We start from the raw sequence: 20,249 nt of genomic DNA on the forward strand, positions 1-20,249 counted from the left end.
CTCGAATTCAGCTTCGACTTTGACCTCAAACTTCATCTTGGACAAAAGCAATTGAAGTGCTTCAATCGAGTGGTATATGCGCTGCAACATGTCGAAGTCATTGGAACATCTACTCAATCCGGTCGACGATCAAGAGCGACATGGACCAGCTCCTCTACCCCAGACGGTCTTGGCCGATCAACAATCGACCTTCGCTGGCACCTTGCCCACCGACATGTACTCCAATCCGAACGAGTCTTTCAATATAGACTTTCAAATGAACCTTTGGAACGACTATACTGGAGAGCTTCCTCGAACTAGTGACTTCCTTGGGCCTAGCTCGTCAAATTTACTCTCGTAAGACTCCCCGGCTTGTTCTAGAATATGGATTGACACAGAAAGCAATTTCCCAGTGGTATCGCAACAAAACTACTTCCCGACCGACTTGGTCCCAGACGATTTCATGAATGTGGACCCGCAGCTCGCCATGCTCGATCTAAACGGAGGGTTCAACCTCGACCCTAACCTCAACTTCAGCAACATGCTTCCTGTATCGTCAGAGCAACAAATGGGCCTGCTTCAAGGGAACCCGTCCCTACAGCCATCCCAGTATCTTGCGTTACCGGTAGAAAGTACCCAGGGATCTTCGGTGACACCTGAAGCCGCAGAATCAAGTCAATCGAGGACTTCAACACCAGTGACAAGTCCGGAAGTCGAAGAGATGGTAGAGGAGGAGGAGGGCCTATTTGTAACCGACGAAGAAGAGGCCACGGTTCATTATGGCATGGTGAGTGGAAAACAATGAGCTCGTCTTTGGATTCGTGCTGATAACTGGTAGCTTCACAACGTCGAAGTCAAATTAGTCCCAGACGACATGTCCTCGTTCGACGATCGATTGAAAGCCGGAGAATCAGCATATCAGTACTTCACACCAGTGGAGTACCAAAAGCAGGTTATGCTCTGCTTCCCAGACGAAGATAAGCATTTTGGTCATCTATCATCAGCTGCTGGCCAAACTTTGATGCCGCTGATCACTCGGCCGCGAGTCATTGTCGAGCCTCTAGCGTTGAAAGTCGACTTGCGTGAAATTATACATCGCGCGAACAAGTCAGCCGACGCACGAGTCAAAGTAGATATTAATATCTATGCACCACGTTCCATGTCGTTTTCCGTCGGTGAAGCTCTTTCAAACGGAAAGCTGTGGCTCCAAAGATCCAGTCATGGAAGACAGGGTTTGGAGTACGATAACCCGCATTTTCTGAGCATCGCGGTCGCAGATGGTCAGAGCGAGATTATCCAAAACGAAGTTATCGCAAACAACGGCTCCAACAAGAAGAAGACGAGAGAAGAGCAACTTCGAAAGATGGTGGAAGACGTCTACAAGAAAGTCGAGAATACCCGAGATCTGCAGTTGGTAGAAGGTGGTGATCGAGTGACACGTCAACTTCTCAGGTGAGCTCCATCAATTCTTTTGCTGAAGGATATGTAACTAACACTAGTGAAGACATCAAAAGGAAGCGTTGGGTTTCATGCTAGAAAGAGAATCCGGTCACATTAACGACAAATATCGACTTTGGAAAGAGATTGTCCACGACGGCAGAATACAGTATCGTCACAAAATCACGAAAAGACGGAGAGACACCAGACCAGAGGAGAAGGGCGGTGGAATCTTGGCCGATGACATGGGAATGGGAAAATCACTCTCTATCCTCGCCTTGGTCATGAAAACTCTTGACAATGGACAAGAGTGGGCGGATCAGAAGAATGCCGAGCATAAGGGAAGGAAGACTACGAGGTTTTCTCGGTCAACCCTTGTCGTCGTCTCGGCTGCCTGTGAGTTCCGCGTTTCTCGGTTATCGAATATCGCTAATGATGTGCAGTGTTGGTTGACGAGTGGATGAATGAGGTCAAAAAGTAAGTCAAGTGTTTCCAGGTGTCATGGGCCTCACTAACAGTACAGGCATCTTCAGACAGGACTCAAGCTTATCAAGTACCATGGCGACAAGCGACCGAAGGACCTCTCTCAGCTCGACATGATTGAAGATTCGGATATAGTAGTGACGACTTATCATACACTTACTACCGAATATTTAATGGGCAAGGGCAAGACCTCGCCTCTGTACAAGTTGGGTTGGTATCGAGTGGTCCTTGACGAAGGTTAGTTGCTTCCTAGCACGGGATATTTCAAAGTCTAACGTGATTCAGCACACATCATCCGCCGCCCTTCCACAAAGTTCTTCCAAGCTTGCGATTATCTCCACGCCAACTCCCGCTGGTGTCTATCCGGAACACCCATCCAAAACAAACTTGCCGATATAGGATCGCTCTTCCGCTTTATCCGTGCCGAACCGTTCGACAAGGCTTCGGAATTTCGAAAGTGGATAGAAACCCCCTTTGACAACTCCTACGACGATCCGACGCTGGTACGCGATCGCCTTGTCATGCTTCTCGAAGCACTTTGTTTGCGTCGCACGCGAGAAGTCTTGGACTTGCCAAAAACGAGACAGTTCACACGTCGCTTGGACTTCACTAAATCAGAAAGAGATCAGTACGACAAGACTAAAAGCATTATTCTGCGGAATATGGAGCATCGTATGGGAGAAGTCGAGAAGAGTTCGCAATTCGGTATGTTCCAAATGTGGCTTCAGTTGCGAATCGTTTGCAACCATGGAACGTACCAAAAGCTCTTTTCCTGGCATCGAAGAAACCTCTTGGATGAACGAGAGGCTACTATTGGATCTGTGGGTCAATATGGCGAAATCTCATGTGTTGGTTGTGAGCAGCCGATGCCAGTCTTGGGCCATGATTGGTCCAAGAAAATGTTCGAGGACGGATGTTCGCACGTTCTTTGTAAGCAGTGTATAGAGGATTCCAATTTTTCCGAGTCACCTGCTTCACAGAGACGTTGTCCTGTTTGTGTACGGTGGTATCAGGCGCCTTCTGCTTCGGAGGATGACGAGGATGCGTCTCGAAAGAAGCGAAAGAGGACTTCGGCTACAAACGATGATCATGAGCATTATTTCAACAGCGAGGGTCACTCGACTAAGATTCGGGCACTTGTCGAGGATGTTCAGAAAGATCTCTGGACGACTAAGAGGTATGGTTTTCGAAGACTTCAAGTGGTTGAGACTTGCTAACATGAGCAGCATCATCTTTTCCTGCTGGACTAGGACACTCCATCTTATTGCTAGACATTTGGACAAAGTCAAGATTCCGTATCTTCAACTCGACGGGAATAGTCCACTTCCACAACGACAAAAGACACTAAATGCGTTTGAAAATGGAGACGAGACACCAGTGCTTATCATGACAACTGGCACAGGAGCGTTTGGGTAAGATAGTCCAGATCACCAATTTCCAAGCCAGCTACTAATACTATTCTAGACTGAATTTGACATGTGCAAACCGCATTTTTATCGCAGAGCTACAATGGAATCCTAGCGTCGAAAGTCAAGCTATTTCCAGAGCGATTCGTCTTGGACAGGAGAATGAAGTCCGTGTTACAAGATATATTACAAGAGACACTGTGGAAGAAGTGAGTAGTCTGTTTTTGTTCGGTTGTATGATACGGTTACTGACTTTGGCCAGGATATCAAACAGCAGCAAGAGTACAAGAAGCAGATTGCGGCTCTTGGATTCGAGGAGGAGATTGAATAACAGAATGGAGCATTTTTTAGAACCGTCGAAAGTATCCGCTAATTCATTGGCATATTGGATAGTTCCATGGAATCTATGACCTTTTGAAAGGGCTGGAAACATTTTACCTTATCTAATCTGCTCCTATTATTACTCTTCCAAAGATAACACGTCTACCATAAAGCAAGTGTGTACCGATGTGGGATTCCTATCTGCTCTTTCAAATCATCACCACTCCAGTTCTTACACAAGACTTGTAAAGCAAGTGCCTTTAAACCGCAGGGCTCAGGAACAGCCTGTCATATCTATACGTGAATCGCCAGTCTCTTTGGCGGCATCTCAGACCGGCAGGCTAAAGTTTGAATCCCATACTGTCAGTTCCAGTGCTTTCCATGAAGGTCTGAGTAGGGTAGATGACGTTTGAGCCATTCACATCATCGCTCTCGGTCGTAACTCCTGTACCAATGTTGATTGCAGGATCTTGGCTTATTTGCTCTGAGATAAACGAGGTAGACAGGACATCAGGTTGGAGGTCCTAGAGAAAGGTGACGCCTATGCGTTATGAATTAAATCAGATTATTGTTATTGATCCATCTCTTAGATTTATAGCATAATGCCATTCTTATTAATTCAGAGTGATTGCTCCTCCTCTGGCATTACCTCAGATGCCTGTGGACCCTTTTTTCCCTCCTCAGCTAGAAAGGACACCCGTTCCCCTACTTCTAAGGTTTTGAATCCTTGTTTTTGAATTGATTGAAAATGAACGAACAGGTCAATCCCTCCGCCGTCTGGAGTAATAAATCCAAATCCTTTCGCATCGTTAAACCACTTAACAACACCCTGTTCGCGCTCACCAGTGTACTGGTAAGACATAGTGACAACTCTATTAGATTGTAGTTAGTATAACAGGATGAGAATATGGGCTGTGTGACTATACATACTGATTTTGTAAAAGCCTTCTTTAACTTAGTAATTTGGTTGAACCTAAGATATACAGCAACGTAGTCACAGAATAGCAGGCTTGGTAGTTGGTGCCGACTATAATGTCGAGGTAGAAACGTAGCAGATGATAGCTAGAGAGTGCTTACGCGGTTGTTACCTTTGCAGTGCTATTTTATAGATAGAGATTTGTTGAGAATGACGTAAAGCTAGATATAGCTGTTTGGGTAAGCTCGACGTAGGATGACGAGTTGACTAGTCTGGATCGGCTAATTCTTAGGATGTTCCATAATGATGTATTTCTTAGAGTTTAGTTTATAGAGATTGAAGGATTGAGCGGCTACCGATAGCACCGACTCATGATAGTGACGTAGCGATAAGACATCGAGGCAGCATAAGAAGTTTTCAAGTGGTACTTAGATAAAATAACTTGCGAGAGTGCAGTGGTTTAGGGAGATATCTTCTTTTTGATAATTGAGGGGTTATTGTTGTTTCGTAGTTGGGTTTTGGTACCGCTGAATGTACTGTCCCTTGGTCTGCCACATTCACTTTCCTCCTTTCATGTCAGCCACGCTGTCATATACCGAAAGTGCGGAGGCAAAGCCGCGAGAGAACAACACTAGAAAGGTCTCAGGAATCGTGGTAACATAGAATAACAGTCTTCTAACTCCCAGATTTCGGAAGATTTGTAGAAGCTTGTTTTTCCCGAGCTAGCTTCGAGGTTAATACACTTCCCGGAGGACGCCGATGGACACGTTGCCAGTAACATAGACGGTTGTGTCTCATCGCCAAGCGGTAAGCCAGCCACTCATTTTAAAAAGCGCCACCTCACGTAGTTATTGGTTAACGATAGTCCAACCAGAAAGCCTTAACGCTTCTTTCCTCTCAGTTTGCGTGGCGGCTGCGCAGAGATAACTGCACATTGTCCACACCTTCGCTTCACCGACTCTTCCATTGTGAGTCAACCGGTTTTGCAGTTGTTGCGCCAGCTTTTGGCCGAGTAAATCCGTTGAATTTCATTGCCTGCCGGGTCCTAACGGAACATTTCCCTCCATGTTGCTCTTGAGACGAAGTGAGGGCTGCATGACATTGCGCAGCCGCAGCTGATGCGCTTAATGCTGGACTGAGAGCCTATCCAGGACGACATCTGTTACCCCGGAGTGGATGTTTCACTGTGAGTAGTCAACATGTTTGCGGGGCAGTGTCGAATCACAACCCGGTTTGTGGAAGTCGGAACAATGTTCTGTCTCGATCAGGTTGTGCGTAGCCGAGTCCTTACCACCACAATCTATAGCGGGGAGGACCATCCCGACGGTCCGACCCAGTAGTTTTGCTGTAGTATTCCCATTTGATAGTAGGACATAGAGCTGAATTAAGTCATGTAATTGAGATGATAGTGGTGTTTTGTTTGGAAAAAAATAGCACGTAATGGTCTCTGTTCATCAGTCGGTACCCGGCTCGCGATATGGATATGTATTTTACGCAAAGTATCAATTCCGTTACAGTACCTATCATCTCGAGTATATTACAAAGCTTTTCCTAGTTCTTGGAGACCTAGGCTGCCTCCCGTCTGCTGGCCGTTTTTTCCCCTTGCCTACATTCAACTTCCAAAACACATACTCACGTAGTCCTACCCTTTCCTTTAAACGGTTAATATAGCATGGCTCAGCCTGTCTAACACACCTTAAATCATTTAAAGCCTCGGAAATCCCCTACTTAGAGAAGCTTGTCCGTCTGTCTGCCGGCGCTAGTCAACTCGTGACTCAATTGTCCATAGGTCAATATACCGCAAGGCCTCTTCAGATACCATGGAATTGGGAAAGACAGATAAGTGTAAATTTTGATCTAAGCCGACCAAGAGTACGTCAGCTACCACACTCATTAAAACAGACTCAAAAGATGCGGACTGGAGTCGCTATGTAATCACAATCACCCGCTGCTCATGCGCTTGCTCATGCGCTTCTCCTCCGCAAGAGCAAGCGCACTCGATTCGCGATAAATGGAATTACAGCTTCTTTTCAAATCAAAACATAAAACATAAATATCTGGTCATTGTCATTTCAACCTGCCTTTCATCCAATATGCTATATCACCCCTCACTATTGCATTATCTTCACAATCGCAGCAAGCACAGCCGACAACATGACCCGTTCTCGTGGTAACAAAGACATGACTGTGAAGCCTCTCACTATCCTGGGGCTTTCTTCGGGCGTAGGTTTGACATAATTCACCGGCTTGATGGATGGCTAACCAGCGTTTAGCTATCTCATCAAGGGTATCAGACTAACAACTTGGGTCTTGTTGACGTTTCCTGCATTGACCCCCGCCTGCTCCTCAATACCACGGACATCTCAAACTTTTCCCTTTCCCCTTCGGCCATTACCGCTCCACAACCAGAGATCGGTAACGGGCAAACCAGCGTTGGGGCCACCATGCATCAAGGGTCTTTTCAACCACGTCCCAACCCAAAGCAACATAACAACCAGGGCCATATCATGCTTACTCCTTGTGTCGGCTGTACTAGACGAATGGCAAAAGTGAAAACAAATGACCAAAACTCAATGAATAAGGCACATCCTTGTCACCGCCAGTCAAGTAAGTCTATCATATCTCAGCTATAGCCCAGCATACTAAGGATAGAATAGCTCGAGGAACTAAGGCTTGCTCGGCTTGTCGCAAAGGTGGCCGGCGATGTATCTGGGTAAGTGTCAATATGTTTTAGAAGCGGCGATAACTAACATAGAACAGATTAAAGAGCCAGTACTCAAGGACATTGCCATGTCAATTCAGTGGGGGCTTCAACGTGTGAAGGAGCGTGGCGGCGACTACACGGAGCAGGAGAACCAGCATTGCGATTGGATTTTGGAAGAGCTTGAACAGAAGTACCCTCCTCATGGGGGGGTAAACCACCGCTAGATACTGAAGAATAGTCGGGCTCTGCCGGATCTCCCTCTTCTTACTGCTGAGACTAGTTAAGGATGCAATATACCTTGTTGGCGATGAATGATGTTTGTAGAGTTAAATGTGTAGCCGTGTATTGTGTTCATCTTTTGTTTACATAGATCAGTTTCCCAAGTCAGAACCTTGGGCAACGCCGTTGTTGATTTGGAATATCGGCAGTCAACATTATCCCTAAGTGCTAGCTTGACATTGATAAACAATGTAACCCAGAAGCTTTATAACAAATCTTAGGATCCCCAGATAGTCAAGACCATACTTAATAATCATGTCTGAACCAGTAAGCTTGTTCTTGGAAAGTTCTTTTTTCTCCTATCTGTGAAGTAAGAATTCCCATGAATAGCAAGATTATTGTAGATGGCTGAAGCTAGCCTGACGCCTCCTTGTCTTATCTTATCTTATCGTCGGACCTTGTCCACTTATTGCCAGACTTATTCCCACGTACAGTTACACCATCCACAGGAGGTTAAAAATGCAGTGAAAAATTCCGCACCATATGCGCAAGAAATAACGGTTTCATATCACATCGGACTTAACTAAGAGTAAATCAGAATTTGCTATCAGAGCTCAGGTGTGTGTCACTTCCCGAGATCGTGCCGGGATTGTACGGCGCGCTTGCACACGCACCGTCTCGCCGTCGGCCGAAAGTTTGACTTTCACATGGAACTAAATCCTAACTGCCCTTGAGTCTCTTTGACAATCTCACCACCCACTACGGTTAGCTTTTCTTTAGTAATAGACTCCTGATTTCTGAGATATGTTTAACTGTACGTTGTTAACTCTTATAGAGAATAGATAGACTGCGTTAAAACTGATAAAATAAGAACTGCGTTTCTAAAACTCGAAATACCCTACAGGTAGTTTGCCAGGTCTCAGAAGAGGCCGAGTGACGTTGGCGTGAGCTTTGGTTACCTAGACTAACTATTTTTTAAGACCTGCAAATGGCACGGACTGTTTTATGATTTTCACGCTATACCGAGAAGAGCACCAATCAGAGCTCAGCAGCAGAAAGCCTCGGCTAACAGTTTGATCGACAAGTTACAAGCGTTGGTTTCGTGGTCTAACGGTTATGACTGCGGATTCTGATTCCGCCAGCGAGGGTTCGACTCCCTCCGAGACCTCTCTTTTTGCATCGTTTCCCAATGTTTATAAATCTTTTTTTGGTAGCTAACGATAGATTATGGAGCTTCATGAAGCCCAACAACGACCCGCACCTTATTCTCATCACCCAGCTCAGCCATCTTTTGCGTATCCCACAGCTCCTGCGCCTCTCGCTCTGAATCCATTTCGGATCTTCCTATTTGTAGTACTTGTGTGTTTCCCAGCTCTGCCTTTGAAAAAGATGGCTCGTCTGTGCTGGACTCTGATGTTTGACTTCCTCCTTGACTGCGACGAAATCTTCTCCATAGGCAAATTCCTATTATTCCAGAGATCAAGAGTCCAGCGAATGTGACGCCGACTGAAATTCCAACTAGCGCAGCTGTTGATAATTCATGGTTCTGTTGCTCGGTTGCCGGGATTTGAGTTGGTTCCGAGTGATGTGGATTTGTCGACGATTCAGACTCTAATGAAGTTGCTGATGGCGCTGATATAGATGTTGCAGATGGTTCCAGTTCATCCTCCGTAGTCTTTGAGATATTGAAGTTACCCGAGTTGGCAAGCTGTATATCCAGGTCTGACGCGTACAACGCAAAGTGAAACACAGGAATGTCCGTGTCGTTCATTACCCATGGCTTGGTTGTTACGTCCCAAGAGCTCGCATTCCACACATAACTCGTATCCGTTGTGTTATCTGCGGTACAAGTCAGCTAACGAACCATTGCAAGGAACAAGAGATATTTGTACCAAGTATCTTTTGATATTGCGCTACAGACGGTTGTGGCCAGGTCTGCCATAAGAAAAGATTGCATCCGCCTATTCGATCTGTCTTCCATTCTATTTTCACATTCTCATCTAGTGAGTAGACTGGGTTCTCGGCAAAACTATTGTCGGCCAGGTTTTGTTTTGGGTTGATGAATATCGATTCGCATTTTCCTAGTGCCGCGAATGCAAGACCAACGATATATAGGGAATGCATTATTCAAACTTCTCGACTCGACCTGAGCCGTCAAGTTGATGAGAGAAAACTTGAAATGAAGGGGGAAGAAAAATAACAGGTCAAGACGTTCCATTTTGCAACAAGTCTTAACAGAGGTCTGTCAGCTTCACGAACCCATGTCACGCTAGACCAGCCTTCACACGTTGCACTGCCCCGATGGTTGATAAGAAGCAGTGACTCAGCATATTTAACCAATGAGAGACTATGGCTTTCGGTTAATGACGCACAAGACTCTTAATCAACCAATCAAAAGCTCACTTGACAGGTTCGAAAGTCAGGGTATCGTTCCTACGTTTTTACCATCGAGATTTGCGATTTTAAGCTTCTGTATAAGAGAAGCTAGTAGGGATCAGATTAAAGGCGGTAAAACGGATTCGGGGACCGGTTTCGCGGATGGGGTGTGATTTTTACTCTCGGGTGGGAAACCTTCTTTTTGGCGTCGTGATGATGATGGTTGATCGGCGCGATGGTGTTGTGGCAATACAATTAACAGTGGGTCGTAGCTTAATGGAACGACAACCTGTGAGACACATGAAAGCTATGTCGCGATCCAATTCCTCAAGAGGGATATTGTGTGATGCTTTTCATTATCGACTATTCCGGAGTCCGGTCGCCGTGTGAGGTGATGCCAATATTGTGGTACAAAGGCAAAGACATGTCGCCGTGATACAAAGTATATGTAAAATTCCGACGACCGCTCGTCTTGAAGCCGCCAAGTTGTACCTAAAACGCCGGTTATATTCAAACTTCTCAGGCAAAGGAAGCACTAGTACCAGTTATAGCTTTCGGAAGATGGAACCCAGCAAAGAACGAAATGAAAACAACAATCCAGTTACAAGTAAATGGCACAGCAAATAACACCCACCGACTTCCTTGTGTAGTCCCAAACGCGAGCGCTAAACATAACCCTAAAGCAACCCCAGGCAGAACTGCATCACGATGGACGTAACTATAGAAGAAGAAGGGAATGCAAACTCCACATGCCACTGTGAACAAGACGACTTTCTGCTTCAAAGTGTTGCCAAACGTAAAAGCGACTATCAAGCTCATTATCGCATAAAGTGGCGGGAAAAGCAGTATTTGAAAGTAGTCCAACCACTCCTCGTCGTCGCGGGGCCCTACAGGCCTGAGAACGTGTTCTTCTACGAGTAGTCCCGTGATGAAGAAGACTCGAAGAATCCACCACTTCTTGGTTCCTAACCAGCGCCAGAAGCTGAATGGCTTTGCAGAAAGGTACTCTGAAGACACAGACCCGCCGTTCAAGATCTTTTGAATCTCATTTTCGAGCTGATTGTCTGAGAGATTGTTGATATCTATATCGGCCTGTTTCAGTTGGCATCGGATGGTATCGGTCAGGTCCAACAGGCCTTTCCATTGGCGAGATGTCGTTTCGCGACTGTTGAGCTTCAGCGTTTCGTGCGATTGTTTCCATAGGACCATCAGAGCCAGGGACCACAGTAGGAGAAGGATTACTACGGTGTATAACTGTAAAAATGAGAAACCCCATTGATACAGTTGTCCTGAGTCCTGCCAAGTGTGAGCTTCCTACATCTGGGTCATTTTTGGATCCTCTTACCTCTCCTGTTGTCGGTTGACAAACACCATTCTGTTCAAGTTGGGACGAGGTGTACAAGTCGCTATCAACAAGATATAGCGTCTCGGGACCACCTCTGAATGGGTCGTTGTAATAGTACCCGGCCTCCTTCTCCGTCCACCCCCAATAGAACGAATTTGGAAGATCGTATGCGGAGATATTAAGGGGTGGCCAATCTATGGTCTGTCCACGAAATGTCGTCGTCTTATTATGGGTCTCGCCTGTGTTACCACTAGAGCCGTTGAAGCTATACTGCTGAACGTCTGTCAATTATGGCCTTTGGTTAGCTGAGTATATGTAGAAGGTCGCAACCTGGACTCACACTGCGACACGTCCCATTGTAGCTGGCATTCATTTTTATATGCTTTCTTATCATCGAAACATTGGTCAAACATCCTCCACAGAGGGTAGTAGTTGCCTTCTGAAGGGTCTCCTATGTTATGTGTCAGTCTCGGACTAGGGCTCCCATTTTGTTTTCGTTTCACCTCCTATCCAAAATACAACGTGCTCATCATTCAATTCCGAAGTCCTCTCTCCGTCGTGTATGATGTAGGCTACCGGACGTACATAGCGGAAAGGAAATAGCTTTCCACTGCTAGAGGTCATGTAAGGATCGTTGAACGTAGTATATCCAGTCATCGAGCCTGCAATAGTAGGAAATGCGAGGAGTAATGACAACGTCGCTGCCATGACAGACATCGCAGCTTTCGATGCAAGTCCTTGACGAAAGAACTGGGTAACCAGGCGGATCATAGAAAGCACAGATGTATCTTGGCGAAACCTTACAAGCCATACCGTGGTGTACGTGGCCGGCTTACTTGCAATAGATACCTCAAGATATTGAGTGAATACGTGCCAGGTCACGAGAGACATGATGAATTGACCTCCCCTACCAACGACCTAAAAGCTTTCGTCAGCACGTCCCTGACAGCTCCGTAGAGTTGTCCTTACCAGGTCCCACACCACATCGATGAGTTTAGCAGACGTAAAGGTGAGCTTGCCCCAGCTGAGGGTGACTTGAAAGAAGCTTTCAGCTGCCCACCAGTTGATACTGTAGTAGAAATCCTCATCGAACATTTCATTTGCATCCATTTGAAAATTTCCATCCGGCCGGCAAGGAGTAGCGTTGCTTCTTGCCGTCCCAATCGGAAGAAACCCCAGCAACGTGAACAAAAACGAGATCCATATGATAGCCAGAAACTGCCAGCCAACACGACGGCAGCGAGAAGAATCGACTCGTTCAAAAGCGCTTATATCGCGCCACGCGTCAATGAAGGCGATCTTGATCGAAGAAGAACATGAAGAAGAGGACTTCTCGAATTCGTTGGACAGCCAGGTCGTTCGTAGAGTTGGTGAGCTAGAAAGCGACTCCAGTTCCACTACCGAGGGAGGCTCGAACTGCGTTTTCGCGGAACCGGACATTTCGGACGCTTGGCGTTGAGAGATATTCGTATAGCTTGGGCCCACAGTCGCGAGTAACGTTTTCGGCGCCTCGATTGCCTACTCCCATTTGAGAGACAAACCTCGAGGGGAAACCGCCGCAATTCGAACTCGGTGGGACTAGATATTGAAGGCGAGATAAATTTCTCAGTCAGCCATCTGCGAGAGTAGTTAAGGACAGAACCAAGTCGGCAATTGCGGGGAATATAGGCCTCGCGATAAGCGATCCATGGGTACGGCGCAGAAGCCCCAAGCAGAATCCCCGAAGGATTGCTGACATCCGGATGCGTGAATGCCACCAATCATACGATGAAGACACAGATCAAGTTCAGGTTGTATGTTTCCCCCAACGATAGATGACGCTGTTTTTCCAGTCATTGCAACACAACAAATGCAAGGTCGCTGTGCTTATCGTGGCTGAGTATTGTGCAAGAGATTGAAGGTCCAAATATCTGCTGCGACCACGGACTCTCCTTGAGCTGACAGCAGCACCAGATGATACCTGCCCAGCTGGACTCGTATCCCAATTGGGAAGGTACCATCCTGATATTTCCAGCTCAAGACTCTCCCAGCCTTTTTATGCTTCTGCAAAGGATAATAAATAGCACAACTGGCATTCAAAAATAGATGCTAGGTTATAATAAGATTTATTGAGTATACAATTATGATATTATTATTCTTCACTCCTCCATCAATAACCCTCACATAACGTTTATCTTTGGCAGAATGCCAAGTAGTGTTGTTGAAAAATGAGAACCTTCTTACAACCAGTGAACTCATCTGCGCTCACTGATAAGCTCCTTATCTCCAGCATCAGGAGTAAGACTGTTGCCCTCAACGTGCTTAGTGTCAGGCTTTTCCTGAGGATAATGACCATCATTCGCCGCAAACTCGTACAGAGGAGGGAAAGGTGGGACATCCGTGCGAAGGATATACTTCTTCAAGTACCAAGGCAACTTCCTCGCGTAGTAAGAAGCATGCTCCTTGTTGCTAACACCAAAGACATTATCGAGTTCCTCAAGTGTCAAGTTCTTGGTCTCGGGGAGCATGAAGTAGCAAAAGATCCAGCCAAAGACGTTCCATCCGGCATACCAGCAGAAAGCACCAGTAATCCCATAAGCTTCTTCAAGGGCGGGCCAGGTCAGACTGATGATAAAGTTGAAGCCCCAAGTAATGGCGGTACTAGATGCCATTCCAATATCTCGGATGTGGAGGGGGAATGCTTCGGCACTGTACGTGAAGGGCACAGGGCCAAGACCGGGAGAGTAGACAGCCATGAAAATGTAGAGACCTGTCGTTACAGTGCCGATGAGAGCCTGTTGGTTTTCAATGTTGAATACACCGCCAGTGAAGAAGAGACAGGCTGCCATAAGAGGGAAAGTAACGAGAAGAAGGTTTCGTCGGCCGAATGTGTCGATGGTGTAGATGGCTGGGATAGCGAAAAGGAAGTTGATAAGACCGCCTCCCATTGAGACAAGAAGGGCTTCAGACAGTTCATAACCAGCGTTGCGGAAGATGGAAGTTGAATAATAGGCGATGACGTTCACACCACAAAATTGTTGCATAAACTTTTTATTTGGTTAGTCTTAAATCTAAATAGAGCAAGATAAATGATGTACTTACCATGCAGAACCAGGCACTCTGAGCGGCACGTCGATTTCGGCGAACAGTGAAGAACTCCTTTACCAGGTTTCGACCCTCTCTTTCACCACGCTCAATTTCGAGCAACTTGTAGGCGTAGTACATATCTCGTGTAGCCTGAACGGGGGAGAATCGAAGTCTTCGAACGGATCGGAAGGCCTTGCTATAGTTGCCGCGCTCCATGTACCAGCGAGGGCTTTCGGGGCAAAAGTAAACTTGAATCATGACAAGCAGAGGCGGAACAGAGGTGGAAGCCATCATCCATCGCCAAGGGGAAGTGGGGCCGCCGATGATGGTAACGTTTTCGAAAGCGACACAGACAATGAAACCCAGGGCGATACCAAAGGCAGTCCACATTTGCCACATCATGGTGAGGGCACCACGAATGTTCTTTGGTGTTGACTCAGCAGAATAGACAGGGGTGGTACTGGACTTAGCGCCGACGGCGAAACCAAGCATAAAGCGGGCAAAGAGGAAGTTCCAGAGACTATGAAGCTGTTAGAGGGGCACATTTGGCTGGGGCTGGTAGGCTTACGAGGTAGTGGCGGCCATCCAGAAGCCAGTGACACCGGACACAAGACACGAGATGAAAATTGTTCCACGGCGACCGGTATACTTGTTGAGGATAGGACTGGTCCAGCATCCGATAAGGGCGGAGCAGAGATATGGCGCTCCGTTGGTGAGACCTTTCATCCATACATTCTCAATACCAAACTCCTCGAAATAGAATTCCTAAGCCGTTATTAGAAGGCTGAAGAGATCTGTCTGGGATGGAAACATACTTGAGCACCGTTGACAGCGGTTTGATCCATACCTTGCACGATAGCGGACCCAGCACAAAGGGTGCAAAGGAAGTACAAAGCAAAGGGTTGGTGCCATCGAGACGTTTCTTCCTTTCGGAGAACAGCCTTCTCATCTTCGGTGAGAATATCAATCTTCTCATATGCGCCCGGGGTGTTGTTCACCTGGGCAACGAGAGCTCCTTTGCGGAAATCCTCACGGTGCTCATCAAGACCCTTTGAGTCGACAAAAGCGTCAACGTCGGCAAGGACCTCAGCTCGGGTCATACCAGCCAGAGGATTGCGCAAAAGGGTCGCCTTGGAGACACGACGCTCGCCGCCAATGTTGGGGTTGTCATTAACGAAGGTGCCATTGCTGCTGGAGTTGCGATGACTTTCATTGATGTAGTCCTCTTGGTGAGGAGCTTCATCGTCTGCTCTTGGAGGCGGCATGATGCCGATTGAGTAGTGCACTCGAGTCCAAGTGAGACAGAGCAGATAGAGGATGACCGGCTCAAGTAGGTCAGCAGTCACTGACAAGCTTTGAAAGTCTGGGGAAGATCTTGGGGCCCCGGATTTTAATGGACCTTTCCTTGATGTCGAATGTAACGAAGAAAACAGGCAGAGTAGAGATCTGTGGACAACCCATCACTTATTATATGGATTTCCTCAAAGGATTCCAAGCTTTTCTCCACACTGGGCAAGCCGTTTGATACTGGAGGAGTGGGGAGTTCGCCAAGTATGATCGCCGTATTGTCTTCCGTTTTCTTTGGCTGGGCGCGGCTCAAGTCTCGGTGTATCCCTGTCTGAGCAACCCGGTTTATGACGTTGGCCCAGAAGATGTGAGAAAGAAGTGCTCATTGTCTCTTTGCTGATTTCCTTCAATGTTGATGACGCGGCGGATGTAACGGAGCCTGGAAGGGGAAGCGTTATGTAGTGCGATGGTGCATGCGACGTTTTGGTGTCTTCTTTGCGGTGAAGTGTGATTGCGCTGCCGGAGGTTTGAGCTTTCACCTTCGAAGACCACCGCCGATGTGCCATCTCAAACACTCAAATCCCGAAAACTGTCGCGGAGTCGTTAGAATTGAGTTGTATTGAAAGTCAATTGATCGACTTACAATCACCGGCTTTCCGAAACCTTAAACCCGCCAACTGTGTAGATGTCTCTCCAGCACTGCGATCAGTAAATTCCTCCCAAGGAACAAGACCCTTGCTGATGGAGCCACCAAAAGTTGACTGGAATAAGCTTAAATGGGTGACCCTCACGCGACAAGGGTAGCTTGGCGCTAGTCTGGGCGTGCGTCACAGTCTGCCGAGCGAACATAGCGCTTGACGTCAACTTTCTTTTTGCAAGTTTCTATGTATGTGTCTTTCGTCTTTTCGTTTGCGGGAATGACATCGGGTATCTGCTTCTGTTTCGATGGTCAGTGTCTTGGACAAACCCCGGACCTTGTTACGCACGTGGAGCAAGCTTATCTTCATGGCCAACCATTGTTTCCCAGTCTGATCACCAAGACACGAATGGCAATCTGCATCATCCGTTCTCCGCTGATGTTCGATGTGATTGATGATGTCCAAATAAAATCAACCGATCATCGAAACAGGTTGACACTTTAATCCCCAAACAGTGGAACTTGACCCAATTTACCCCGACAAGAAGTACCGCAAACGCGTCCCCCAGCTTCGGTCGGTCTTGGTATGGAGAAGGACCCAATCTTTAATTCTGTTGCCTGTTCTCTTGGCCGCGCTCGTCCTTTCGCCAAGGTCTAAGCCTCTGATCAGATGAATGGTCGATTCTAGAAGTAAAATAAGCAGTTGGCTTGGCTATGGCGCGGGAATGTCGAAATGCCGATTAGGGTAACCCACAGAGTTTGCTCGGAGGAGGGGATATTGAGCCAAGATGCCAGCGAAGATGCCAGCGAAGATGCCAGCGAAGATGCCAGCGAAGATGCCATGGGAACTTCAACTGCTTGGGTCATGTGGATCCTTGTGTACAGCGGTGAATTGGACATGAAACCGCGTGAAGATGAGTGTTGCCATTCGGGGTACCAGTCGGTTTTCAACTGTGTCGCATTTGTCCGCACGCCTTTCAGGTCCTGCCTCTCAAGAAGGCTCGAATTGACTGTCTCTCATCTCGTTCTTGATACTTGACACGTGCGGCTCGCGGAAACGGTGTCTGCTTCTAGAACATCGTCGATCTTTCGGAAGTGTGTGCTTTTCGCGTCCGTAAATGATGCGATTTGTTCAATCGTCGGCTAAGTTTCGCAATGGCAGCTGCGGTGCTCCTACCCAGGGGACAACTAGTCAGTATGATGTATCAAACATTTGGTAAGAGCAAATACCTCTTCTTATCTTTGAACGGTAAGTTCGGTGCTGAAAGGATGTTGCTTGCCTCGTCTCAATTTCGGTTTGTTGTTTTCCATGGCAATGACCTTTGTAACTCCGAGTTTTCTTGACGGTGAAGGAGTGAGAGTTGCCGTCTGAGGCAGATATGGATGTTTATTCCCCGGTGAGTTAATACCTTGGTACTGGAGGTCGCTGCTAGCCATGTTCGTTGGAGTGAAATGACTCCTCGGTCGGGGCGTCGCTTTCGTCTTGCCTCCATAGATCTCAAAAGAGCAAACAAAGTCCAGCTGGCTGTAAAGTGATGCCGTAATGGTTGTGCTCCCGAGTGTGAATGGAATGAAGCGTTATTGTTGTTGATGATGTCGGTGGAAGACAAAAGAAACTGAAGGGAGGCAAGCAAGCAGGACATTTGGTGCATGCCCGAGCGGCCTAGTATATTACCAAACACCTACGCCTACGCTATACCCTGCTTCGGTAGACCTATTTGCATGAATGGCAAACATCTCTTGTCTTTATAGGATATTCAGATTTAATTCCAGCAATTGTATGCCTCGCCGGTCGTCATATTCTGAAGCACACCGAGGCCCAGCAATACAGGGAGATTGCCTAGGCAGGCGCAAGTTTGATCAAAGTGCACTCGGCCATCTAGGCACTTTCCCTTCTCTTCTCAGTGGAGTGAATGTCCTATTTAATTCTCCATCGATCAAGCTCTCCAGGGCATCTTCATTCTCTAACTCACGCTCGTTTACTGGTCGAGCCCCTAACTTCTACTGGACATTTCCACTAGTACCTATTGCAAGTGGAACTTGAGTCTCCCGTTTAGAGCCAGTGCCGGACTTCTCAACTTCCCCCTCGTTCCTGCCATTTCGATTCACCCCACGGCTGCCTGATTCCTCGGGCCAGCACTTTCGTCTACCTACCTTCCCTCTCATCTCCCACTCAACCTTCGGCCTTCCTTCCTCACCCAACAACAACTGCGACAGAGCTCCGGGGCAACCATTCCTTCTTTTCATCTGTTGCACCCAAGGCTTTTGTATGTAAGTGGTCTTCTCCTCTCCTCCTTCCCTCACCTTCATCCTTTCCTTTACTCACATCTTCGCGTCGTTGCAGCTCACTTACAAGAATCACCCTCTTTGTTGACTTTTGCATTCAACAACAAAATGTGTGTTGAGACCATCACCATCGCGCAATGCGCTCCTCTGAGCCCCCCCGAGATGTCCTTCACTTGCGGCAAGCTCCACATGATCGCCCACGACCGTGTCGTCTGTGATCTTTCTCGCGGCGCCTGCATCTGCTTCTTCGGCACTTGCGGTACTGTTACCCGCGTCGTCCCTACCGACGGAGTCGATCTCAGCTCTGTCAGCAAGGTCCGATGTGCCTCTTGCACCACTCGAGAGGACAACGTTGGAGATCGTCGTCAAGACCGAGAGATCCTTGAGTCCGCTCTCTTGCAGCGACCTGCTATTCCCGACGCCGCTTGGGAGGAGCACTCTTCGCTCCTCAAGAAGCTCTGGCACTCGAAGCACACTTGCCCCTACCACCCCGACGCTTCTGTCATCATGGCCAAGGCAACTGGCGAAGAGCCTGCCAAGGAGCATGTTTGGGTCGAGGGTGTCACCAAGCTTGCTGTCGATTCTGCCCCTGTCGACACTTCTTTCGTCGAAGTCGCCATCGACAAGGATTCTTCCCTTGAGGAAGCTGCTGCCGATACCTCTATGCACACCGAGGCTGGTTCCGGCCCCCGTGTCGACCCCTGGACTAGCGATGCTGGCACTGCCGAGAATGCTGGCGTTGACTCTACTCCCGCTAAGGACTATCAACGCGAGGACGAAGCTACTATCGAGACTAGTTCTGACACTTGTAAGAATACGCGTTCCATGTTTTGACAATTCTCGCCGTGCTGACTTTCTTCTTGCAGCTGTCAAGAACGGACTCGAACGGGATGTTGGTATTGAAACCAGCCGTTGGAACCCCCAGGGACCCAAGGCTTCCGAACAGAGCGAGGGACAAACTCAGGAGGTCCAGCACGTCGAAGAGGCTCAGAAGGTCGAGGAAGGCCAGAGCCCCGGTGGCGCTCATGTCTCCCGACGCCCTGTCAACTTCTCCTTCAGCGCTGAGACTGCTGAGAAGCTGCGAGAGACCACGGAGAAGTTTGCCTCGCTGAAGTCTTTCCTTGCCGGAACGGCCTAATCGAATCAATTGACATCGAGAATTATCTAACTGATATGGAGAGAATGGATGAATGAAGACGAGAACCAAAATTCGTGTGGCATTAAATGGAAGGATATAGGTTGTAGACTTGTAGTAGACTACGAGAGATGGTCCGCCAACACATAGCAAGTCAATCTCAAGAAGTCCTAAACATTGCGAATCCCAACTGTAAACAAACTTTATGGCATGTTTCGAGGTGACCTAACTAAATCCTCCTGTCTTCCAGGGCAGCACAGCAGTGAGAATGGGTCGTTGTCGTCAAAGTGAATTCTGTCTCAGTTAGTAGGCGGAAGTAAGCTAGCTTTACCAATGCGCCTTTCGTCCTCTGTACTTGAACATTCACAACATTCTGCCTGCATCCATCTTCGACAACAGTCGTCAACACCAGCCGTATACCTCAACTAAATAACACGTATTTATTCCCAGCCCATCAATTTGACTATTTATCCAGCTGCGCCTCGTGTTTTGCAGCAGAGACCAAATGACCACTGAGCCAGCGTTGACGTGGAAGACCTGACACCTTGGCACTGATGTGAGCAGCCAATCACTCCCGCACCTTCACGTCTCAAGCTGAGCCCCTGCATCCCGCTCCAGCTGCAACTTTCCGAACTCGTACGAGCCACAGTAG

At 47.6% G+C, this 20,249-nt stretch overlaps 6 protein-coding genes and 1 non-coding gene across 7 annotated transcripts; 4 read left to right on the forward strand and 3 right to left on the reverse strand.

Moving 5' to 3' along the window:
- The first annotated feature begins 24 nt into the window (after positions 1–24).
- Positions 25–3,979, forward strand: B0J16DRAFT_369891 (SNF2 family N-terminal domain-containing protein). Its single transcript, XM_046130309.1, has 10 exons — positions 25–336; positions 382–766; positions 818–1,431; positions 1,484–1,812; positions 1,860–1,893; positions 1,940–2,136; positions 2,185–3,076; positions 3,126–3,311; positions 3,364–3,514; positions 3,568–3,979. The coding sequence occupies exons 1-10, from the start codon at positions 77–79 to the stop codon at positions 3,634–3,636; spliced, it is 3,117 nt and encodes a 1,038-aa protein (XP_045987722.1). The 5' UTR covers positions 25–76; the 3' UTR covers positions 3,637–3,979.
- A 2,717-nt stretch (positions 3,980–6,696) lies between these two features.
- On the forward strand, positions 6,697–7,470 carry B0J16DRAFT_317477 (uncharacterized protein; the record flags this gene model as incomplete). The annotated part of the gene is made up of 4 exons (XM_046125369.1): positions 6,697–6,765; positions 6,816–7,149; positions 7,200–7,255; positions 7,303–7,470. 4 exons carry the CDS (start codon positions 6,697–6,699, stop codon positions 7,468–7,470), a joined length of 627 nt encoding a protein of 208 aa, XP_045987723.1.
- A 1,091-nt stretch (positions 7,471–8,561) lies between these two features.
- Positions 8,562–8,633, forward strand: B0J16DRAFT_t73. The gene has a single exon. It is a non-coding gene; the product is annotated as a tRNA-Gln (tRNA).
- Positions 8,634–8,690: 57 nt separating this feature from the next.
- On the reverse strand, positions 8,691–9,743 carry B0J16DRAFT_395783 (uncharacterized protein; the record flags this gene model as incomplete). Its single annotated transcript, XM_046132209.1, has 2 exons — positions 9,358–9,743; positions 8,691–9,304 (listed from the first exon to the last, which is right to left on the reverse strand). Exons 1-2 carry the CDS (start codon positions 9,587–9,589, stop codon positions 8,691–8,693), a joined length of 846 nt encoding a protein of 281 aa, XP_045987724.1. The 5' UTR covers positions 9,590–9,743.
- Positions 9,744–10,307: 564 nt separating this feature from the next.
- Positions 10,308–12,817, reverse strand: B0J16DRAFT_369893 (uncharacterized protein). Its single transcript, XM_046130310.1, has 5 exons — positions 12,156–12,817; positions 11,772–12,104; positions 11,527–11,692; positions 11,187–11,467; positions 10,308–11,137 (listed from the first exon to the last, which is right to left on the reverse strand). Exons 1-5 carry the CDS (start codon positions 12,624–12,626, stop codon positions 10,361–10,363), a joined length of 2,028 nt encoding a protein of 675 aa, XP_045987725.1. The 5' UTR covers positions 12,627–12,817; the 3' UTR covers positions 10,308–10,360.
- A 603-nt stretch (positions 12,818–13,420) lies between these two features.
- On the reverse strand, positions 13,421–15,517 carry B0J16DRAFT_354418 (uncharacterized protein; the record flags this gene model as incomplete). The annotated part of the gene is made up of 4 exons (XM_046129368.1): positions 13,421–14,212; positions 14,268–14,772; positions 14,821–15,017; positions 15,068–15,517. 4 exons carry the CDS (start codon positions 15,515–15,517, stop codon positions 13,421–13,423), a joined length of 1,944 nt encoding a protein of 647 aa, XP_045987726.1.
- A 3,053-nt stretch (positions 15,518–18,570) lies between these two features.
- On the forward strand, positions 18,571–20,075 carry B0J16DRAFT_369894 (uncharacterized protein; the record flags this gene model as incomplete). The annotated part of the gene is made up of 2 exons (XM_046130311.1): positions 18,571–19,270; positions 19,329–20,075. 2 exons carry the CDS (start codon positions 18,571–18,573, stop codon positions 19,598–19,600), a joined length of 972 nt encoding a protein of 323 aa, XP_045987727.1. The 3' UTR covers positions 19,601–20,075.
- Between the last annotated feature and the right edge of the window lie 174 nt (positions 20,076–20,249).

This window comes from Fusarium flagelliforme (assembly GCF_020744385.1).
Source record: "Fusarium flagelliforme strain FIESC 12 MPI-CAGE-AA-0113 chromosome Unknown B0J16scaffold_2, whole genome shotgun sequence".
NCBI classification, from domain to species: domain Eukaryota; kingdom Fungi; phylum Ascomycota; class Sordariomycetes; order Hypocreales; family Nectriaceae; genus Fusarium; species Fusarium flagelliforme.